General features: G+C 43.7%; 1 protein-coding gene across 3 annotated transcripts; it reads left to right on the top strand.

The window, feature by feature from the left end:
- The first annotated feature begins 3,449 nt into the window (after positions 1–3,449).
- On the top strand, positions 3,450–17,347 carry phf12b (PHD finger protein 12b). 3 transcript variants are annotated; one of them, XM_007573416.2, is made up of 15 exons: positions 3,450–4,162; positions 4,453–4,634; positions 5,949–6,021; positions 6,802–7,258; positions 7,747–7,867; positions 7,965–8,097; positions 8,189–8,353; positions 9,662–9,805; positions 10,498–11,188; positions 12,235–12,336; positions 12,432–12,578; positions 12,659–12,751; positions 13,974–14,056; positions 14,157–14,295; positions 16,187–17,347. In XM_007573416.2, the coding sequence occupies exons 1-15, from the start codon at positions 4,097–4,099 to the stop codon at positions 16,612–16,614; spliced, it is 3,024 nt and encodes a 1,007-aa protein (XP_007573478.1). In that variant the 5' UTR covers positions 3,450–4,096; the 3' UTR covers positions 16,615–17,347. The 3 variants fall into 3 exon arrangements, with proteins under 3 accessions (XP_007573478.1, XP_016516922.1, XP_016516923.1); XM_016661436.1 differs by lacking the exons at positions 3,450–4,162; positions 4,453–4,634 and adding an exon at positions 5,123–5,513; XM_016661437.1 differs by lacking the exons at positions 3,450–4,162; positions 4,453–4,634 and adding an exon at positions 5,123–5,478.
- The last annotated feature ends 1,325 nt before the right edge of the window (positions 17,348–18,672 follow it).

Raw genomic sequence — 18,672 nt, forward strand, 5'->3', positions numbered from 1 at the left:
AGATAGATAGATAGATAGATAGATAGATAGATAGATAGATAGATAGATAGATAGATAGATAGATAGATAGATAGATAGATAGAAACCGGATTCCAAAAAAGTTGGGACACTAAACAAATTGTGAATAAAAACTGAATGCAATGATGTGGAGATGGCAAATGTCAATATTTTATTCGTAATAGAACATAGATGGCAGATCAAAAGGTTAATCTGAGTAAATGTAACATTTTAGAGGAAAAATATGTTGATTCAAAATTTCACAGTGTCTACAAATCCCCAAAAAGTTGGGACAAGTAGCAATAAGTGGCTGGAAAAAGGAAATTGAACATATAAAAAACAGCTGGAAGACCAGTTAACACAAATTAGGTCAGTTGACAACATGATTGGGTATAAAAAGAGCTTCTTAGAGTGTCAGTGTCTCTCTGAAGCCAAGATGGTGAGAGGATCACCAACTCCACCATTGTTGTGCAGAAAGATAGTGCAGCAACACCAGAATGGTGTTACCCAGCGTAAAATGACAAAGACTTTTAAGTTATCATCATCAGCCGTGCATAAAATCATCAAAAGATTCAGAGAATTTGGCACGATCGCTGTGCGTAAGGGTCAAGGCCGTAAAACTACTGGATGCTGGTGATCTCCAGGCCCTTAAACGTCACTGCACCTCAAACAGGAATGCCACTGTCAAGGAAATGACAGCATGGGCTCAGGAATACTTCCAGAAAGCATCGTCAGTGAACACAATCCACTATGCCATCCGCCGCTGCCAGCTGACAGTGCAAAGAGGAAGCCATTTCTATGCAACCTCCACAAGCTCAGCCGTTTGCACTGGGCCAGGAGTCATTTAAAATGGAGGGAGGCAAAATGGAAGACTGTTCTGTGATCAGATGAGTCGTGATTTGAAGTTCTTTATGGAACACTGGTACGCCATGTCATCTGGACCACAGAGGACAAGGATAACCCAGGTTGTTATCAACGCTCCGTTCAGAAGCCTGCATCACTGATGGTATGGGGTTGCATGAGTGCTTGTGGCATGGGCAGCTTGCATGTCTAGAAAGCCACCATAAATGCAGAGAATTATGTTTAGGTTCTAGAACAACATACTGTATGCTCCCATCTAGATGCCATCTCTTTCAGGGAAGACCCTGCATTTTTCACAAAGATAATGCCAGACCACATTCTGCAGCAATCACAACATCATGGCTATGTAGGAGAAGGATCCGGGTTCTGAAATGTCCAGCCTGCAGTCCAGATCTTTCACCTATAGAGAACATTTGGCGCATCATAAAGAGGAAGGTGCGACAAAGAAGGCCCAAGATGATTTAGAGGCATGTATTAGACATGAATGGGAGAGCATTCCTATTTATACACTTAGAAACTGGTCTCCTCTGTCCCCAGATGTCTGAGTGTTGTAAGAAGAAGGGGAGATGCCACAGAGTGGTCAAAATGTCCATGTTCCAACTTTTTTGGGATTTGTTGATGTCATGAAATTTTGAAACAACATATTTTTCCCTTAAAATGATACATTCTCTCAGTTTAAACTTTTGATCTGTGATTTGTGTCCTATTGTGAATAAAATATTAGATGTTGGCACCTCCACATCATTGCATTCAGTTTTTATTCACAATTTGTTTAGTGTCCCAACGTTTTTGGAATCCGGTTTGTAGCTAGAGATGGATGGATGGACGGACAGATAGATTAATAGATATTAGATTATATTCCAGACAGCCCAACCTTATAGTGCTGTATGTTCAAGTGTAAACTAGGACAGACCTTGTCTCTTTTAACAACATAATTCTCGAACAGACTGGAAAATGGAAATTTATGTAAGCAAACCAGAGGGAGCTCTCCAGTTATAGTAAGTGCTCCTTTTGTTACTAATTCAACCACAAAGCACAGTTTTAATGTGTTCAACAAGCAATATAATGAGTAAGGGGTTCAAAAAAAGAGTCAAGTGAATCTTAAATTAACTACATATTTTATTGTATTGATCAAAAACATTATGGCATGGCATTTCACTAAGACTCGGGTATATTACAGTGCACCACATTAACTTTGGCCTTTGACCTCAGCCCTTCAGCTACAGACCTCCAGAGACACCACTGTACCTCTGTCACCATATGCAGAGGTAGGTTGGGTACAAAAACCACCAGAAAGACAACACAAGTTGTGTTGAAGTGAACAGACAGACACACTCCGCTCAGCATGCAAAATGCAGAAGCCTCTCAGTATGAGCTTTTAAAAAACACCACATCCCATAAGGCTTTAAGAACAACAAGGCTTTATTTGGACACAGTAACGTGGACAAAGCTTTTTCTTTTGGCTGTAACTAAAAACTATATAAAAAAGTATATATTCTGACAAGGCATTTCACAAAGAAATATATTTATTCACCACATTGTCTATATTTAACAGTCAGAATGATGGATAGACAACAACAAAGTGTAGCACAATGTTGCATCCCTTGTGTCAAGCTGCTCCTGATCTAGAAATAATGTCAGAAGTGTATTTGTGATAAGAAGAAAAAGAACTAGACTGTTATCCAGTGGTCCAAAGTTCTCTTTTCAAGTGGGACTAAAGCTTGTATTTAATTTGAAAATCATGATTCCAGAGTTTGAAGGAAGAGTGGATAGTCTCAGAATCCATGTTGCTTGAGTACTATGAAGTTTCCACAGTGAGCGATGGTTTGGGATGCCATGTCATCAACAAGCCAAGAGAGCTCCAACCAAGAACTGAGTTCATAAAAATGAACATATCAGAAACCTGACATTTATGTTTGCAACATTAAGTTTTTTATTGATCTGACATTGTTTTTTTTGTTTGCTTGTTTTTTGTTTCATTATCTGCAAACCATAACCATAAAAATATATGAAATAAAGACTGAAATAGAAGCAATAATGTTTCATAATTTTCTAATTTTATTAGATGTATGTGTAATTGTGTTGCCACCTGTCAAGATCAAATTAGTAAAATGTAGTAGCATTCTTAGCATTAAGTATGTTTACTTGAAAAATAATACCAGTTTATAATATTTCCTATGCTTAAATACAAATTAAATGGGTTTTTTGTATTGTACAGCTGTGGAAATGATTACATTTCTGTTCTAAATTAATAGAAAAGTAGTGATCCAGTTTAAAAATATACAAAGTAGTCTGATACCTTTAAAGTGAACAAAAGGAAAACACATAAACCGAAGGTCTGTAATTCCTTGCATACGGTACACGGTATATGTCTGAAGTACGCGGTGGCCTAATAAAATAGATGTTGAAATACTAATACCGCCACTTAACTTCTTTAAAAACAACAACTTTAACAGAACAGCGCCAACAAATTACTTCTTTTCAAAAGAAAAATACTGAAGACACGAGAAGTCTTGTAAACGCAGAGCCACCGCCTGCAACTACATGCGATTAGTATCCTTGAAAACTATCTGTTGCCTCTTATAGCGCATGCGCGGCCGGCAGTTCGCGGTTGCGCCAACTGGAAGAGGATGTTGCTAGCAGCCAGTGTAGATGCACAGCCTTTTCACAACAATAACATTCACTAAAATTTGCATCTCCACATCCACGAACTGAGGATTCCGCTTCGAGAACACACCAGGGTTCGCTCTTTGGATCACAACCTCAGCACGTCCACATATTTATAGTTCTGTCTTCTTTTGACAATGGGAGTGGATGGGTTTGCAGCTTTACTGGACTGTTTTTTGGCAGAAGCAGAAACAAGAATCTTGGCTTGCCAGCTAGGCCGCAGATGGATTTTGTCGCCATGAGCAAGAGTCGACTGGCGATAAAATATTGGATGTATTCTCTGTGCGTTTATATTGTCGCAGCTGCTACGGAGCCGACACGTTTATAGCACGATTATTTTCCATTTTCGCAGTTTTGTTAAAGGCAACAACAGAAGCTAGCAAGCCCGCTAGCTTCTCAACCTTGACTGGCTGCCGTCTTGTCTTAGTAGTTAGCTCCGTTGGCTAGCTAGCGATCACTTGGCCACCAAAGCAGTTGGATTTAAACTTTTTGTTGAGGATTTACGTTCACGGTCTGGTACCACACTGGTACCGGTACCACAGATTTCGTTTGCGAGGTCTGCCTCTGGATGAATGTGGGACAAAATGGAGACCCCGACGATTGTGTACGATCTGGATACCTCTGGAGGCTTGATGGAGGTGAGGTTGCTAAGCTAGAAGGCCTCAGTAGAGTTACTTCTATGCATACGCTCGGGTTCCCTCCCTGTAACTCTGTTCTGGTTATCCTAACAATTGAAACTTGGCAATTCTGTTGTCAAGCATCTTGATCTCCCAGTAAAGTCAGCTCTCTGGTTTGGAAAAGGAGACCAGAAGTTGAGTGTGGCTGTGGCGCTTCATGAACCGTGTCTGAGGGTACTCAGCTGCATGCCTTCCACCCATTGTGCAGCAGCCGAGGCTTTCATTAACGACGACTTGGGTTTGTTTTACAGCAAATCCAAACTCTGTTGGCGCCTCCGAAGTCCGAGGACGTGGAGAAGAGGAGTCGGAAGCTGGTACGAGATGTTCGGAGGAGCGGCAGGGCCACCAACCACGACACCTGCGACAGCTGCCGGGAGGGGGGAGACCTGCTGTGCTGCGACCACTGCCCGGCTGCGTTTCATTTACAGTGCTGGTAAGATCCAAGGGAGGGAAGGAGCTACAGGAGTGAGTGCTTGACCAATGGAAGGCAGCTGTACCGGAAAGTGCTGTTAGCCTCACCTCTGGTTTTTGTTAGGGATTTAAAATAAACTACGCAGTTTTATCTTTGTGACCACATTGCCAAATTCTCGGGGGATTTTTCTTTTTGGGAAGCGAATAAATGTTGATTTCAATATCACCTTTCAGAGGGTCTCAACGCTTTGTTTCTGGCATAGATTTGAGGAATAGAACAAGTTCAGAGTTTCCGCTGATGCATCTTCTTTCGTGTTGCTTACTGCCATGTTTTCCTCTGGTACAGGGCTGCGTGTCGCAGGCAGCGCTCAAACATAAACAGAACTTGTTGAATATAACTGTGTTTAATAGGCATACAGGGATGATACCAGAACACTGTAGGTGCTTCTCCAGTCCGGTAGGGGGTGGAATTGTCTCCTTGCTGCTAGCAGTGTAGGCAATGTTGCTAAAAATGGTGTTCACCATTCCTCTGTTTACAATATGGCGACCTCCCTGCTTTTTTTTTCTGGTCAAGCGCCATCTTAGTAATCAGCGTTAAAGTTCGACATGAAGGGTGAAGAGGCAGTAAATGGACTAATACAAGCGAACACATTCTCAGATTCAGGGACGGCTGGTTCTTATCCGTCCACTGCATGCGTCTCCATGTCACCCGGTTTTCCGCTCAGGGCGGCTCTCTGCTTTCATGTTTAGAGCTGAGCCTCGATGTCGGAGCATCTCAGGATTCCGTTTATTGATCTGTTGACGGCTTGTGATATGGATGATCCTGTGTAACCTTCAGATGATTAAAGTATCTGCAGTTTGCAACTGTAAGCGGGCATTGCTGGGTGCTTCATTATGCTCGGTTTGTATTGTAATTCAGTTTTTTGTCCATTAGGTGGAGACAGGGAAGCTGCCTTTATAGAGTTATATAAGGCCTTGAAACAGATTAGAGGTATTTTCTTCATTTAGCCGCGACTGAGAATTTATTTTACGGCAATAGATATAGAAATATAAACACAGTTGCAAAACTAAACACACACCATAAAACACACACCAATTAAACAACAATTGAAAACAATGTTATGCCAAAACCTTAAGTACTGCTTATATTATATTGTAATTTTTTTAAATTAAAAGCTAAGCTATACAATGAAAGAATTAGCTTCTTAAAATTAAGAAACATATAAACCTCTTTAAATGACAGTTATTAAGTCCTTAAACTTAGCAGACAAACTACTTAATTTGGAAGCGTTGTGAATGGCTGATCTTTTTCTTTTCTTTTTTTTTCTTACCATAGCAACCCACCGCTTAGTGAAGAAATGCTTCCTTCTGGAGAATGGATGTGTCATCGCTGTAACATGAGAAAAAAGGTGAGTGGTAAGATGTTGGGTTAGTTATGTTAACTGATTATCAATTCTAGTTTCTTTTGCACACATTGGAGACCTTGTATTGCAGATGCACAATGGATTAAATCATATTTATTGCATTATATTTATCCCAATTGTAAAATACAGCTTTGTGCCATTTGGGGGGGGGTGGAGATTGTAAAGTAAAACAATGTGGGTTAATTTGGGGCTTAATACTACACAAAACCAGTATTTAATGGTCATGGTTTGGTGTGTCTTCAGTTTGGTTCAATTTTAAGAAACAACAAGTGTCGTCTGTAGAACTGACTGGATGGATTCTAGAACAATAAACCTCTTATATAGTTCATCTTATTAAAACATTGCTTAATGTTTTAATAAGACTGTTCATAAGTTTGCAGTTACACCCCTCACCCTGGAATTAATCATAGTCATATCTTATTAGCAATTTTCAGCAACTGTATTGTTAAATTTTCTTAATTTTCTGCAGTTCTACTTTGTACATTGTACAACATGTGGCTTGATAACTTGTTCATATGACATGCTTCACATATGAATAGCTGCCAGTAACGCATAATGCTGTGTCCCTTCTTAAAAAGCTGAGAAGCTGGTTTAGATGATCTGCACTGGTTAAGAACCACTGAAGTCACTGTAATTAGAAAGACAAACATCATACATGGAAAAATGTTGTCTAACTGAACTGGTTCGTGAAAATGCAGGAGCAGCTGGAAGTTTTCTCCTGACTGGACCTTTAACTCTCTCTTGGTTTCTTCTTGTTGCTGTCAGAAGCGTGAGCAGAAGTCTGAGCAGACTAATGGCTTCCCTGACCGGTCGTCAACCAAGCGTTCCACTTCTCCTACGGGCGAACTTGAGGTGGGCCCCGGCCCACTGAGGCTCGATGGCCTTCCCCCAGGGGCCGGTGCTGCGGGGCCCGGTCTGCGCGTGGCTCAGGTCCGCCTCCTGGACCGTAGGACCAGCAGCAGGCCCAGCAGCCGTCCTGGGACCCCGACATCCAACACGTCCTCCACCCCAACGCCATCAGAGGAGCAGAACGATGGAGAGGAGGAGGCAGCCGACCCTGAGGACGACGTGCAGGCGGTCGAACCCGACGGCGCGGCGCTGTCGGTGCCAGCACCTCGTCTTCTCAAGAGGCCCTTCCAGCTGCTCATTGCAGCAGCCATGGAGAGGAACCCCACACAGTTCCAGCTGCCCAGTGAGCTGACCTGCACCACGGCGCTACCAGGTCAGTCCATCACAGAGAGGGACTAAGAGCGACGCAGTATTGCCCCGTTACCACCTTGGTCTGGTATTGGTCTGGCCCCAGTCTATGTCTTGTCCTCAACTGGCACTAGTCTGGTCCAGATCGGGCCCCTGTATGGCCTCAGTCTGGTTCCTGATCTAGTTTCCTGCTGGCCTCGGTCTGGCACCAGTCCCAGTCTGATCCTTGGTCTGGTCCTGTCCTGGTTTTGTCCCAACCTGGACCCATCCCAGTCTTGTATCTGATGAGGTCCAGAGTCAGTGAGCTGGTTGCAGGTTTCCTGCATGAACTGTTAGCTGAATGTTTGTGGCTCCTGCATTTCTATGCCCTCTAATAAAACCTGAAGCTCCAAAATTTACCAACCAAGCTGTGCTGTGAACAAAGAGCTGAGCTGACAGCAGCTCTGTGGTCTAACTTCCAGCTATGTGAACTTGCCAGCCTTCTCAGTTGTTTTGTGTCTTTTGGTTGTTCAGGCAGCAGTAAACGAAGGAGAAAAGAGGAGCTGCTGGGTAAACCATTCAGGAGGCCTCAGCACGAACTGGACCCCAACGGCTTGGTCCCTCTGCCCGTCAAAGTCTGTTTTTCATGCAACAGGTCAGGCACCAGCATTCACTAAGGGGTTCTGCTGCCTAACCAGGCTGGTATCCCGGCACACGCTGTGTCCTGATGGACCCGGGTTTCCTCTCCGCAGGAGTTGCAGGTTGGCCCCGCTGATCCAGTGTGATTACTGTCCACTTCTTTTCCACATGGACTGCCTGGACCCCCCACTGACGGCTCTGCCTGCTGGCAAGTGGATGTGTCCCAACCACGTTGAGCATCTTGTGGTAGGAGAGAGCGTTCAGAGTTGACCGTTTGAGCTCGCTTCAGCCGGTTTGCGGCCAGCTTCAGCTCATCTCATGTCGTGTCTTAACCCAGCTCAACCAGAGGAGCCTCAGCCTGTCCAGCCGCTGCCAGCTCTTTGACCAGTTCCAGGACAGGATCTCTCAGCATGCCGTCCGGTTGAACTTCCTCCGTAGAGTCCATCGGCAGAATGCTCCCAATCGCCGGACTTCCTACCAGCAGAACAAGAAAACCATTAAGGTACACTCACCGCAGAGAGGAAGTCTTTCACCAGCTACATGTTGGATTTTACCTTAGTGTAAATTTATGCTTCTTTTACCATGATAACGATTAGTATGAAAACTACGTTCTGTGAAAGAGTGTAAATATCCAGGGTCCTGCTCTGTTGATTCAGATATTATTTAATAGAGAGAAGCTTTTGTGTACAACTTGGAGCTGCTGAGTCCCTTTACATATGGAGTCCATCAAAGCTCCATACTTGGACCCCTTCTTTTTTAACTTCCTTTAAAATCTGTTCTTCAAAAACACAATGCGAACTTTCACTTTTTTTCTGATGATTGTCAGATTTGTTTCATTAAAACAAGTTGACAGATACAGGAGTCCATTTCAGAAGTCAGAGCATGGATGTTTCTGATCCATTTAGTTTCTAATATGTAAAAAACTGAGGTACTGTTTAAACCCTGTTCTGAAGTCCAACCAGATCTGGGTTCTTTCATGGACCCAGTCACGCAGAGTGTAGCCAATATGGTTGTTAGACTGGAGAATGATTTTAAACTCACCACACAGATCAGTTCAGTAATCAAGTCCAGCTTTCAAATATTAAGCCATTCCTCTCACTTTGACGCGTTCATTACTTCTCAGATTATTGCGATGCATTTTACGTTTCTGTCTCAGCTTCAGTTGCTCCGGCATGCTGCTGCTCCCCTTTTCAACTGGTATGAGAAAATGAGAACGCATCACTCCTGTGATAAAATCACTGCATCCAGTCCGTTTTCAGATTAACTTTAAACTTCTTTTATTTGCTTATAAACGTGTTCACATTTATAAGCAATGTGAAGACCCAGGTGCTGTGGGTCTTCTTGTCCCACAGCACCTGTCTGACTTTGCAGCTGCACGTCCCATCATGCTCTCTCAGGTCAGCAGGTCAGTTCTTGCTGGTTGTTCTAAAGTCGACCAGGAGGGTGAGAGGTCATGGAACGTTTTCAGCTGCTGCTCCTAAACTTTGGAATGAGTAGCCTTTATAAACCAAACAGGCCGATTCGCCTCAACGTTTTAAAATCTTTTCTTAAATTGTATTTTTTTTCCCTTTTGTTTTTGAAGCTTGAGGATTTTTTAATGTCTTAATTATTGTTTTATTTTTATGTCTGTTTTATTTCTTTTAGTGTACGGCGCTGTGACTAAGAGTGTTTTTTTTATGTCTGATTACTAAAATTGTATTGATGATCAGTAAAGTGACCTGCTTTAAGACGAGGAACACGGGGAGACCCTGTTGAGGTGGTAGGTTGTAGGAGCCAGGCCGGTCCTCTGACAGACGCTGTTGTTACCCAGGTGCCAGATGCAATCAAGTCTCAGTACCAGAATCCCCCCCCTATGCTGCTTCCTGCTGGGGTGCATCAGGTGGAGTTGGTTTGTAGCGGACTCCCCCACCATCAGCCCGCCAAGCACCTGACCACAGAGCTGGAGCAGGAGGAGGTGGGTACCACAGCCGCCATCTTTCACTGTCCACTCAGTTCTCCAGGAATCACCTTTGTAAAATACCTGACGGCCTGTTTATTACTGCTGGAATGTGTGGAGTTACACACCACGAGGTCTGCTGTGGAAAGTCAGTAACAGAAGTAAACTACAGATTTGGTGGACAATAATCAGAGAAAATAGTTAAAGGTTGTCATGAATATAAGACGATTCTATTCCCAAAACCCAAAGAGTCGGCAAAAGATGGATCAATTCCTGTGACTGACCTCATTGCCTTTTTTATTTTTGCTATTTCTCCACTATTTATTGAACAAGAGTATCAATAAACAGCAATACATTTGAAAATATGATTAAATGCTGTGATGGCATGCAGTTTAGTGATGCAAGTCGTCACATTTCTTTGTATTTAATGACTGATAGTCGGATCTTTACTGGGACAATTCCACAGCTGTCACATACTCTTAAGATTTAGTCTCAGTTTAACTTCAATTTATTCAAAGTCTTAAATGTGGAACATTTTTTGCTAAAACAACCATATGGCTGATTTAAAAAAACAAAAACCTAAATAAAACTGCTTATTGAATTGTGACGACTAATGGAAGATAATGTTGATGAATAAACAGACACAGAAGGAAATCAGTCACTGTTTGGTTCACTGAATACATTTGAACTGTTTGTGCTGCTTCCCCCAGTGGCTGCAGGACATCATCGCTCTGCAGTGCAGCATCATGAGACACCTGTCCATCAGCCAGAAGGTCCGCTCAGCCACGCCCACCGACCTCCCGCCAGAGTGTGAGAGAAAGAGAACATGCGTTACATCAGAAGAGATGAAAAGTCAGGTGGCTGAAGGAAGAACTTCCCCTGAGCCGTGCTCTAAGCCCTGCGGTGCGCCTGAACCCCCCCAGGAAGCCCACATAGCCAGGGACGCCTCAGCAGAGCTGGGGGGCTGTAAGTGCAGCATGGCGCCCTGCCCCAAATGTAGGAAACCCAACGGACCCCTGGCAGAGCTCCACCCTCCCAAAGCCAACGGACCCCTAGACTGTAACAGTGCCTCGGACACCTGCAGGCCGCCAGACCCGCAGCACCGATTAAAGACTCGCACAACCTCACCGTTGGACTCAGCCGTCCCTTCAGGGCTAATGAACCACATAGGAACAGACACGGTAAAAAAGGATCCAGAGAGCACAACTGAAGCCTGTGCTCAGAACAACCGGCCCCTGGTTTGGCCCCAGAGCAGCCAGCAGAACCACCGGAGCCAGATGGAGCTCCAGGAATTGTGTTTGAGTAGTGATGAGAAGCCTCCCTCCCACCTCCCAGACACACCACTTAAAGGCAGCTACAAGCAGACCTCCAGCAAGCATGGGCCCGACTCAGCGCCTCCAGGTAGCCCTGGCCCTCAGCTGGCCACAGAACCGAAGGCCCCCACACACTCAGGCATACTTCACAGCTACATATCGGAGGTGTGAAGCTCCGATATGAGCCAGCTAGTCACCCAGCTGGCTCATTGAACCTGCTGGTATCCATGACGATTGCAGGAAATGAAGGAATTTGTCATTTGTCAGGCTTTGTTTGTGGAGTCTCACAGAACACACAGTACGCCTCAGTATGTGGGAGCCTTTAAACTCAACATTATTTTCAATGTTTATGACTCATATTCTCCGAGGTGATCTACTCAATTATTGCAGAACTTTGCAGACTTTATTTCATCAGTGGCTCATAATTTATTGACATGGCACCAGTGAATACGTAGGAAGCTTCGAAGTTTTTGTAGACACCTGACCATTGTTCTCCTCCCATCACTGACAATGTGTCATCAGCAGTTGATCACCTGTTGGTTTCTTATGAAAACAGTTAAACCCAGCACTTGATCTCATTCCTACTTGTGTGTGTTGTTCTGCACGTGTGTGTAACTTCTCACTGCATCTTTGTAAGATCTTTGAAACCAAACTCTGAGGTTAAATCAAGACTTTGTCCTCAGCCTGCCATTCAAGATGACGTATTTGCAGATGTGGTCTGAACACCGACAGTTAGTGGAATGTGTCTGCACAGAACCAATTTGATCAGGATCCCAGTTGATAGCTGGGATCGGTTTGAGTTAGTCTGGAATAATCTCAGTCAATATTAATAAGTTCTTTGTGCTGATACAGTAACTGTCTCTATCAGCAGCTGGCTGTGAAGATTCACCTGATGGACTGACCGCTCCATCTACCACAGCATCAGACACTAGGTGGCTAGCTAACTGACATTAGCTGGTGAACTAACTGACATTAGCTGGTGAACTATCTGACATTAGCTGGTGAACTATCTGACATTAGCTGGTGAACTATCTGACATTAGCTGGTTAGTGAGTTGAAGAGACTGTTGTCATACAAAGTGAGCAGATGAAGCCGACCACTCTGACCAATCAGCTGCTGCATTCTGTCCTCCAGATGTAAAGGCTGGTCCTGGCCTGATGGACTGCCTGCTGCCCAGTGCCCTGTCCTCCATCAACACCCTTTCCTCCTGCAGAAGCAGTGCCAGGGATGTTGGAGGTAAGTTACTCAGTGACTGTAGCTCATGGTGGTTGCTATGATAATGTAGGCAGGGCTCTGATTGTCTCTGTGTGTGTGTGTGTGTCTGTCTGCAGGCATCGAGCTGGACAAGCTGGATGAAGAAACAATCCGGTTCCTGGCTTACCAAAGGATCCAGCAGCTCTTCCCTCCCAAAGCCCTCAGCAGTCCGCCGCTCCTCACCCCGGGCGTTTCCTCAAACCTCCCTGCACCGCACCTTGACAGTAAGAGTGACCAGGTCTCCGCTGCTTTCCGTTTTACTGGGCGGAGGTGGGCGGTTAAAGCTCCGCTGCTGTCTCTGCAGGTCAGAAGGTGCAGGCTCGGGCTGTTTTCTGTCCCCTGGCAGGACGAGGACAGACGGTCAGCATGTGCTATAGGACGCTCTACATCGGATCTGGTAAGAGCTGGATGCTGCTTCAACCCCCGTCTGCTGCTAGTTTGGCTTCTTTCTGTAGCAAGACTTGGATCAGGTCTGACCTGGCCCGGTAGTGAGTGGCTCACTGCCACAGTAGAGTCGCTCCCTCCAGGAAGCTGCCATGTTCCATCACAACTATTACCATATTTTCCGCACTATAAGGCACACCTAAAAACCTTCAATTTCCTCAAAAGCCGACAGTGCGCCTTATAAACCGACCAACATTAAACAACAACAGATATAGAAACAAAACAAAGCAACCAACGACAGCAAGCACCCACCGACAACAAGAAAGCCACGAGAAAAACAAAGACACGGGGCAGAATGCGAAAGGTAACAGAACAATAAAGGTAAACTAACAATAAAACCTAACGAACATATAGAACCAGGGACCCTCCAGAACAAGGACCACCACAGGTCACACAAAAACACGGTCTCCAAAAACAGAAGGGGCACCAACGGACAACAACGACCAGCCCCAGGCCACGAACCAGCCCAGCCCCGAAAGGAGCCCCACGCCGACCGGAACAGGACCGTTAGAGAAACACCATCTAGAGGACACACAAAGCAACTCCAGCCATAACGGAACTCCAGACTCTACGGCACCGACAATGCGATGCACCTTATAAAGCAAAAAAACTTATAAAAGAAAAAAGTCATAAAAGAGGCCCATCATAAAACGGGCCCCCTATAGTGCGGAAAATACGGTAATGCAAATTCACTCAGCAGTTTTCATCAGTCATTGCAACTTTTCAGTAAATCTGACCAATCACTGCTATATCGTGCATACACTTCATGTAAAGTTGAATGACCAATATGGAATTCTTATTAATGGTGATGTTTCATGAGTTTCATGAAGACAATGTTATTTGCACTGTAAATATCAACTGTTTTGTCTTTCAAAAAAGACAAAAAATTCTGTCTTTTTTGAAATTGTGCAGCAATTTCAACTTTTTGTAAAGATCATGTGATGGCTAAAAATAAATCTTAAGACAATGTGCTACTTTGACCACAACTCTTTGCAATCGAAGCCTACTTCAGCAGTGATTTTAGGCCGCAGTAATCACAAAAAAATGTCGCAGCATTGTGGAGAGACTGTAGAGTTGACGGTAAATTTGAAATGAGTGAAATGCATCTGAAACTTTTGGAAGCGTGAACTGCAGGTGGCACTGCACAGCGTTGTGACTGCATTGTTTCCCACCAGGTGCTGACATGGACGTGTGCCTTACCAACTATGGTCACTGCAGCTACATATCGGGGAAACACGCCTGCATCTTCTACGACGAGGTACGGCTGCCGCACGCAGCTCCATGTGCTGCTTCCTGTCCTGTAGCTCCTTCATCAATCTGCTCCCTTTTGTGTGTGTGTGTGTGTGTGTGTTCTACAGAACACCAAACACTATGAGCTCCTGAACTACAGCGAACACGGCACCACAGTGGACAACGTCCTGTACTCCTGTGACTTCTCTGAGAAGGTGTTGCCGGCGGCGCCCAGCAGCCTGGTGGCCCGGGTCCAGGGACTCATCCGTAAGCTCAGCACAACTCCAGACATTACACAGAAACAACATAAAACAGGCTTTACACTTTCATTACTTTTAACAGATCAGTCATGATCAATAAAATGTGGCTTTTTTTTTTGGAGGGTGGTGTGGGGGGGATGACAAAAAACCCTTTAATGTCAAAGTGAAAGCTGATTTCTACCGCTTGATAACATGGGGATAAAAACACAGACATGAAGATGGCAGAGGAACCCAAGAGGGCTGCACCAACAGCTAGTGCTTTCAGAGCTGGTGGCGCCCTCTGCATGGCAACGCCAAGTACTCCCTGGGAAGTCCAGATGTTGTCAGCAGCACATCGGCAAACCTCTGCAGGAGGAGCGTTCCCTTTCAGTTGCAATCATCTCCATCTAACTGGATTGGGGGAACTCTGCTGCCTTACTGCTGTCAGACCTGAGAACTCTGTCAATGAAACATGCTAAACTTCATTATTTATTTCAAAACAACGACCTGAAAAAGTGAGTAAATGCTCATCTGTCCGCATACAGGATCTGCGATCATGGGGGAAGTGTGTTTCCTAACTGGGATCGTAGAGCTGATATAGACAGACACAAGATCAATATCAGTAGAAAATATATCTGATAGAATATTCAATGAACTCTGATCCAGAACCGCACAGCATTCTGGGAGATGTAGGCAGAGGAAAGACTTTAGGTGCTCAACCTCTCATAGCAAGGTGATTATCAACTAACTCACTCTTGGGTTACCGAGCAACAACTGCTTCTGTTGAGTAACTTGAGCAGAAGCAGTTTCATGTTTTTCCAGCGTGCCTCAAAGTGGCTTGAAATAAAAAAAAAAATAACAGCATGGAGTGGAAACTGGATAACAGAGGAAAGATCATATCACCAGACTGCCGTATTTCAGACATCATAAACAAAAAACAAATCAATAATTATCGATATTATTATGAAACGCTTACATAGTGATCCATTTTTCAGCCGTGTTGTCCAGACCTGCTTGATTGCTCAGTTCTCTTTGCTTCACCTTTCCTAACAGAGCAGCTTCAGAACTTAAGCAGAGTTCTGCTTCTCTGACCCGGGTCAGTTGAGTGGGCCACAGAACAGCCAGGCTTACAGGCAACGGAACATCGCCACTTTAAGCTTTCACCACATTTAGCATTAAATATAAAAATTCTATAATATTCCCTGTTTTTCTTTGTCAAATCCATCGTTTTGGTCTGGATCTGGATTGACTTGTGGTGTTTGGACCAGAGTTCAGACAGGCTGGGGTTTGTTTTCATCTTACTTGTTGCCTTAAGTTTCCTCTTTAGAAAACTTGTTTAGAAAACACTTTTTCAGATTAAATTTTGATCTATTTATCCCCAGAACAATTCAATATGTGTTCTGCATATTCAGTAAAATGAATCTTTTTCCTTCCGGTGAAACGGGAATAGAATCAGGATGTTTGAGTTCAGATCCAGTTCATTCCTCTTTAGCACTTTGGAACTCAGATGGCAAAAAGTTACAAACTGTGTTTCTGATCATTTTAATATGTGTAGTAAACATCTGCTGGATAAGTAGGACATTAGATAACTGATGATGGTAAAATGGGTGTTTATTACATTTTATTAGAGGTTTTTTGCAGTTTAAAAAATGTTTTACAATGACAAGTCAATAGTCAACTTTTTATTTTCTTTGGTTGGAATAAAAATGCTTCTAAAATCTATGTAGTGAAAGAAGTGAAACTGAAAGGGTTCAGAATTTGTTCTCCGATGTTTTTTTTTATCTTTAGAACAACAGAAGAAGAAACGTGTTGACTGGTTTTTGACTCAGAACATGCGTAGTGTTTCTGCTCTGCTGGTCACCATGACGACGTGTTCCTGCAGCCTGTCAGACCTGCTATGTGTCATGTGATGTGTGCAGGTCGCAGTAAGAAGAGGGAGGAGGACAAGGTTGTGGGTGTGATGCCAGCGGGCGGCGTGATGAGCAGCCAGCCGCAGGGCGGCGCGGCGGCGTGCAGCTGCAAGGTGAGCGGCTCCAGCCTGATCGGCGGCAGCGGCGCCGGCTGGGAGGGCACCGCCCTGCTCCACCACGGCAGCTACATCAAGCTGGGCTGCCTGCAGTTCGTCTTCAGCATTACTGAGTTTGCTGATGAGGAGCCACCTGTGGCGCCCCCTGCTGGCTGCACCGGCAGCAGTAGCCAAAGCTCTGCTCCTGCCTCCACCTCCACACCCCCACGCCCCCCACCCAGCACCGCTATGGCGAGCAGCCCCTCCAGCCAGGACGAGGCGGACACAGAGCTGGCCCCCCTCCACCAAGTGCCCGTGCTGCGCTACAACTCTGTCCCATAACCCCCCCCTCAACCTCCCGCCCTCTTTTATTTGCACCTTCTGTGTCACTATGAGGAGAAAGCTACCCAGCAGGATGGTCAACAGGGAATACTTTATTTTTTTCCATTTCAAATTGTTTATATTTGCATGAACTTGAAGTATTAATGACAATCTCTTCTGTTTGAGAATGACTGACAGTAACCTTGTTTTCACTTCAGACCGTTAGGACTTTGAGCAAAGATTATTTACTTGAGCTCATTTCTTTTCCACAGTATATATTAGTTATGTATGATGTAACCTTACTGTGTCGGTCAGAACCATTTAGCAGTGACCTTTTTTTTTTTCTCCTAGTATTGAATTCCATGCATTGTAATTTCTTTTGCTGCTTTTGCACCACAGGTAGCTATAAATGTATGTAATCATACAGGCTTACACACTATATGTATACATACTGTAAATGTAAAATAATTCAGTGTTTCTCAGCTGGAGGAACTTTGGATTTCATGTAGATTTACCATTTTTTGGTTTTTAACTGTACAGTTCATGCAATTTGTGATACTGTGTAGAGTACCTGCAGTTTGTGATAAAACTTGTTCTAATCGTGTACCTCTGCTGTAGTCCATCTGTCTATACCATAATGTTTTAGCACTCATTTTAACATCATGTGTTGCTCTGTATATAGGCACTCTTTGTCTGTACCTGCTTGTCTGTTAAAACCTGTAAATACAGAAAGATTTTTTAATAACAAACTTTGTTCGAGTGTGATAGCTTATCGTTTTGTAGTTAATTCACATTTTCCTGGAGATTGGTTATTCATTTCAGAAATGTCAGCAACAACACTGCTGCAAAACCCCCCGCTAACTGGGTGTGGGGGATGTAGAGCTAAAACTAAGGTAGCCACACCTGTTAGCAGCTACCCAGCAGCAACTGAGAGCGCTAAAGCTGGCATTATGTCACACCGTACAAGCTTTTTAATAACAAACCTCATGTGCAGACAGAAACCATCAAAGGATATGGAAATATCTACTAAACACCTTAGATTTAAACTACATATCAAGACTATAAAGGTTTAAAAACATTCTCAGTTACAATGCAACTCTAAATGTATTGTGATTTTTTTAATAGCCCTTATGATAGGCAAGTGTTATAAAAATTATAGTTTTCAAAATGTTTTTACACAAGTCATCACCTTGCAAATGTCTCCAAGTACTTTAGAAAATCAATTTATTTTATACATGAATATTTCAACAATTCAATCTAATTATATTCAGCTTCAAAGTCAAAATTTCCAATTCTATCCTAGTTGTAATAATGCAGTCAATGTAAAGTTATTTTATGGTTTAAAAAATGGTCAAAAACAGTCTAAGGAAAACTGGCGTCGTCAGACCCGCTAGCCGACATTAGCGTTCATAAATTTGATCAACCTTGAGCTAAATGCCTGTAGGGCTTTGAGAAGCACTCCATGTTCAAGAATACGTTTTAATGGCAGCGGTTGGCCCTTTATCTGAAAGAGTTCCTCCTTTACTTTGCGTTCACTAATGTCTGTTGTTCCCCTCAAACACTACTTTATTTGGAGATGATTTTGTCGTGACTGAATAATTAACCGGAAGAAGAGGGCTGCGCTTTGACAACAGTCATAAATATTCATGAAGACTTATTCATGTTCATGACAGGTGTTATGACATGTTTATGAAAGTGTCACGACAGTCTTATTCAACCCCCTTCAAATAAAGTGTTACCATAATAACTGCTACACGTACTGCCTCTGTGTTCTCTGTTTTATAATGAGGCTCTGTGGTACCACCAGGACTTTAAACTCAGAATATTTGGGTAAAACATTTTAGGTCTAGTATCCTGGGTTTGCTGAACTGCGGATTGGTCACAGCGTCCTCTGAGTTCTCTGGTTCTTCATCCTCTCTGCTACTCCTCTCCAGTTCTTCCGGTCTGCCAGGTAATTTCTTTGCTCTTCATGTCATCTTTACTGTAGTTCATATAAACGCACGACAGGTGGCATTGTTCTGTAGTATTTTTTGCAACCTCGGACCGTTTCAGTGGTTTATATTGTGTTCTGTGTTTGTT

The sequence above is a fragment of the Poecilia formosa genome, unplaced genomic scaffold, assembly GCF_000485575.1.
Source record: "Poecilia formosa unplaced genomic scaffold, Poecilia_formosa-5.1.2 Scaffold328, whole genome shotgun sequence".
NCBI classification, from domain to species: domain Eukaryota; kingdom Metazoa; phylum Chordata; class Actinopteri; order Cyprinodontiformes; family Poeciliidae; genus Poecilia; species Poecilia formosa.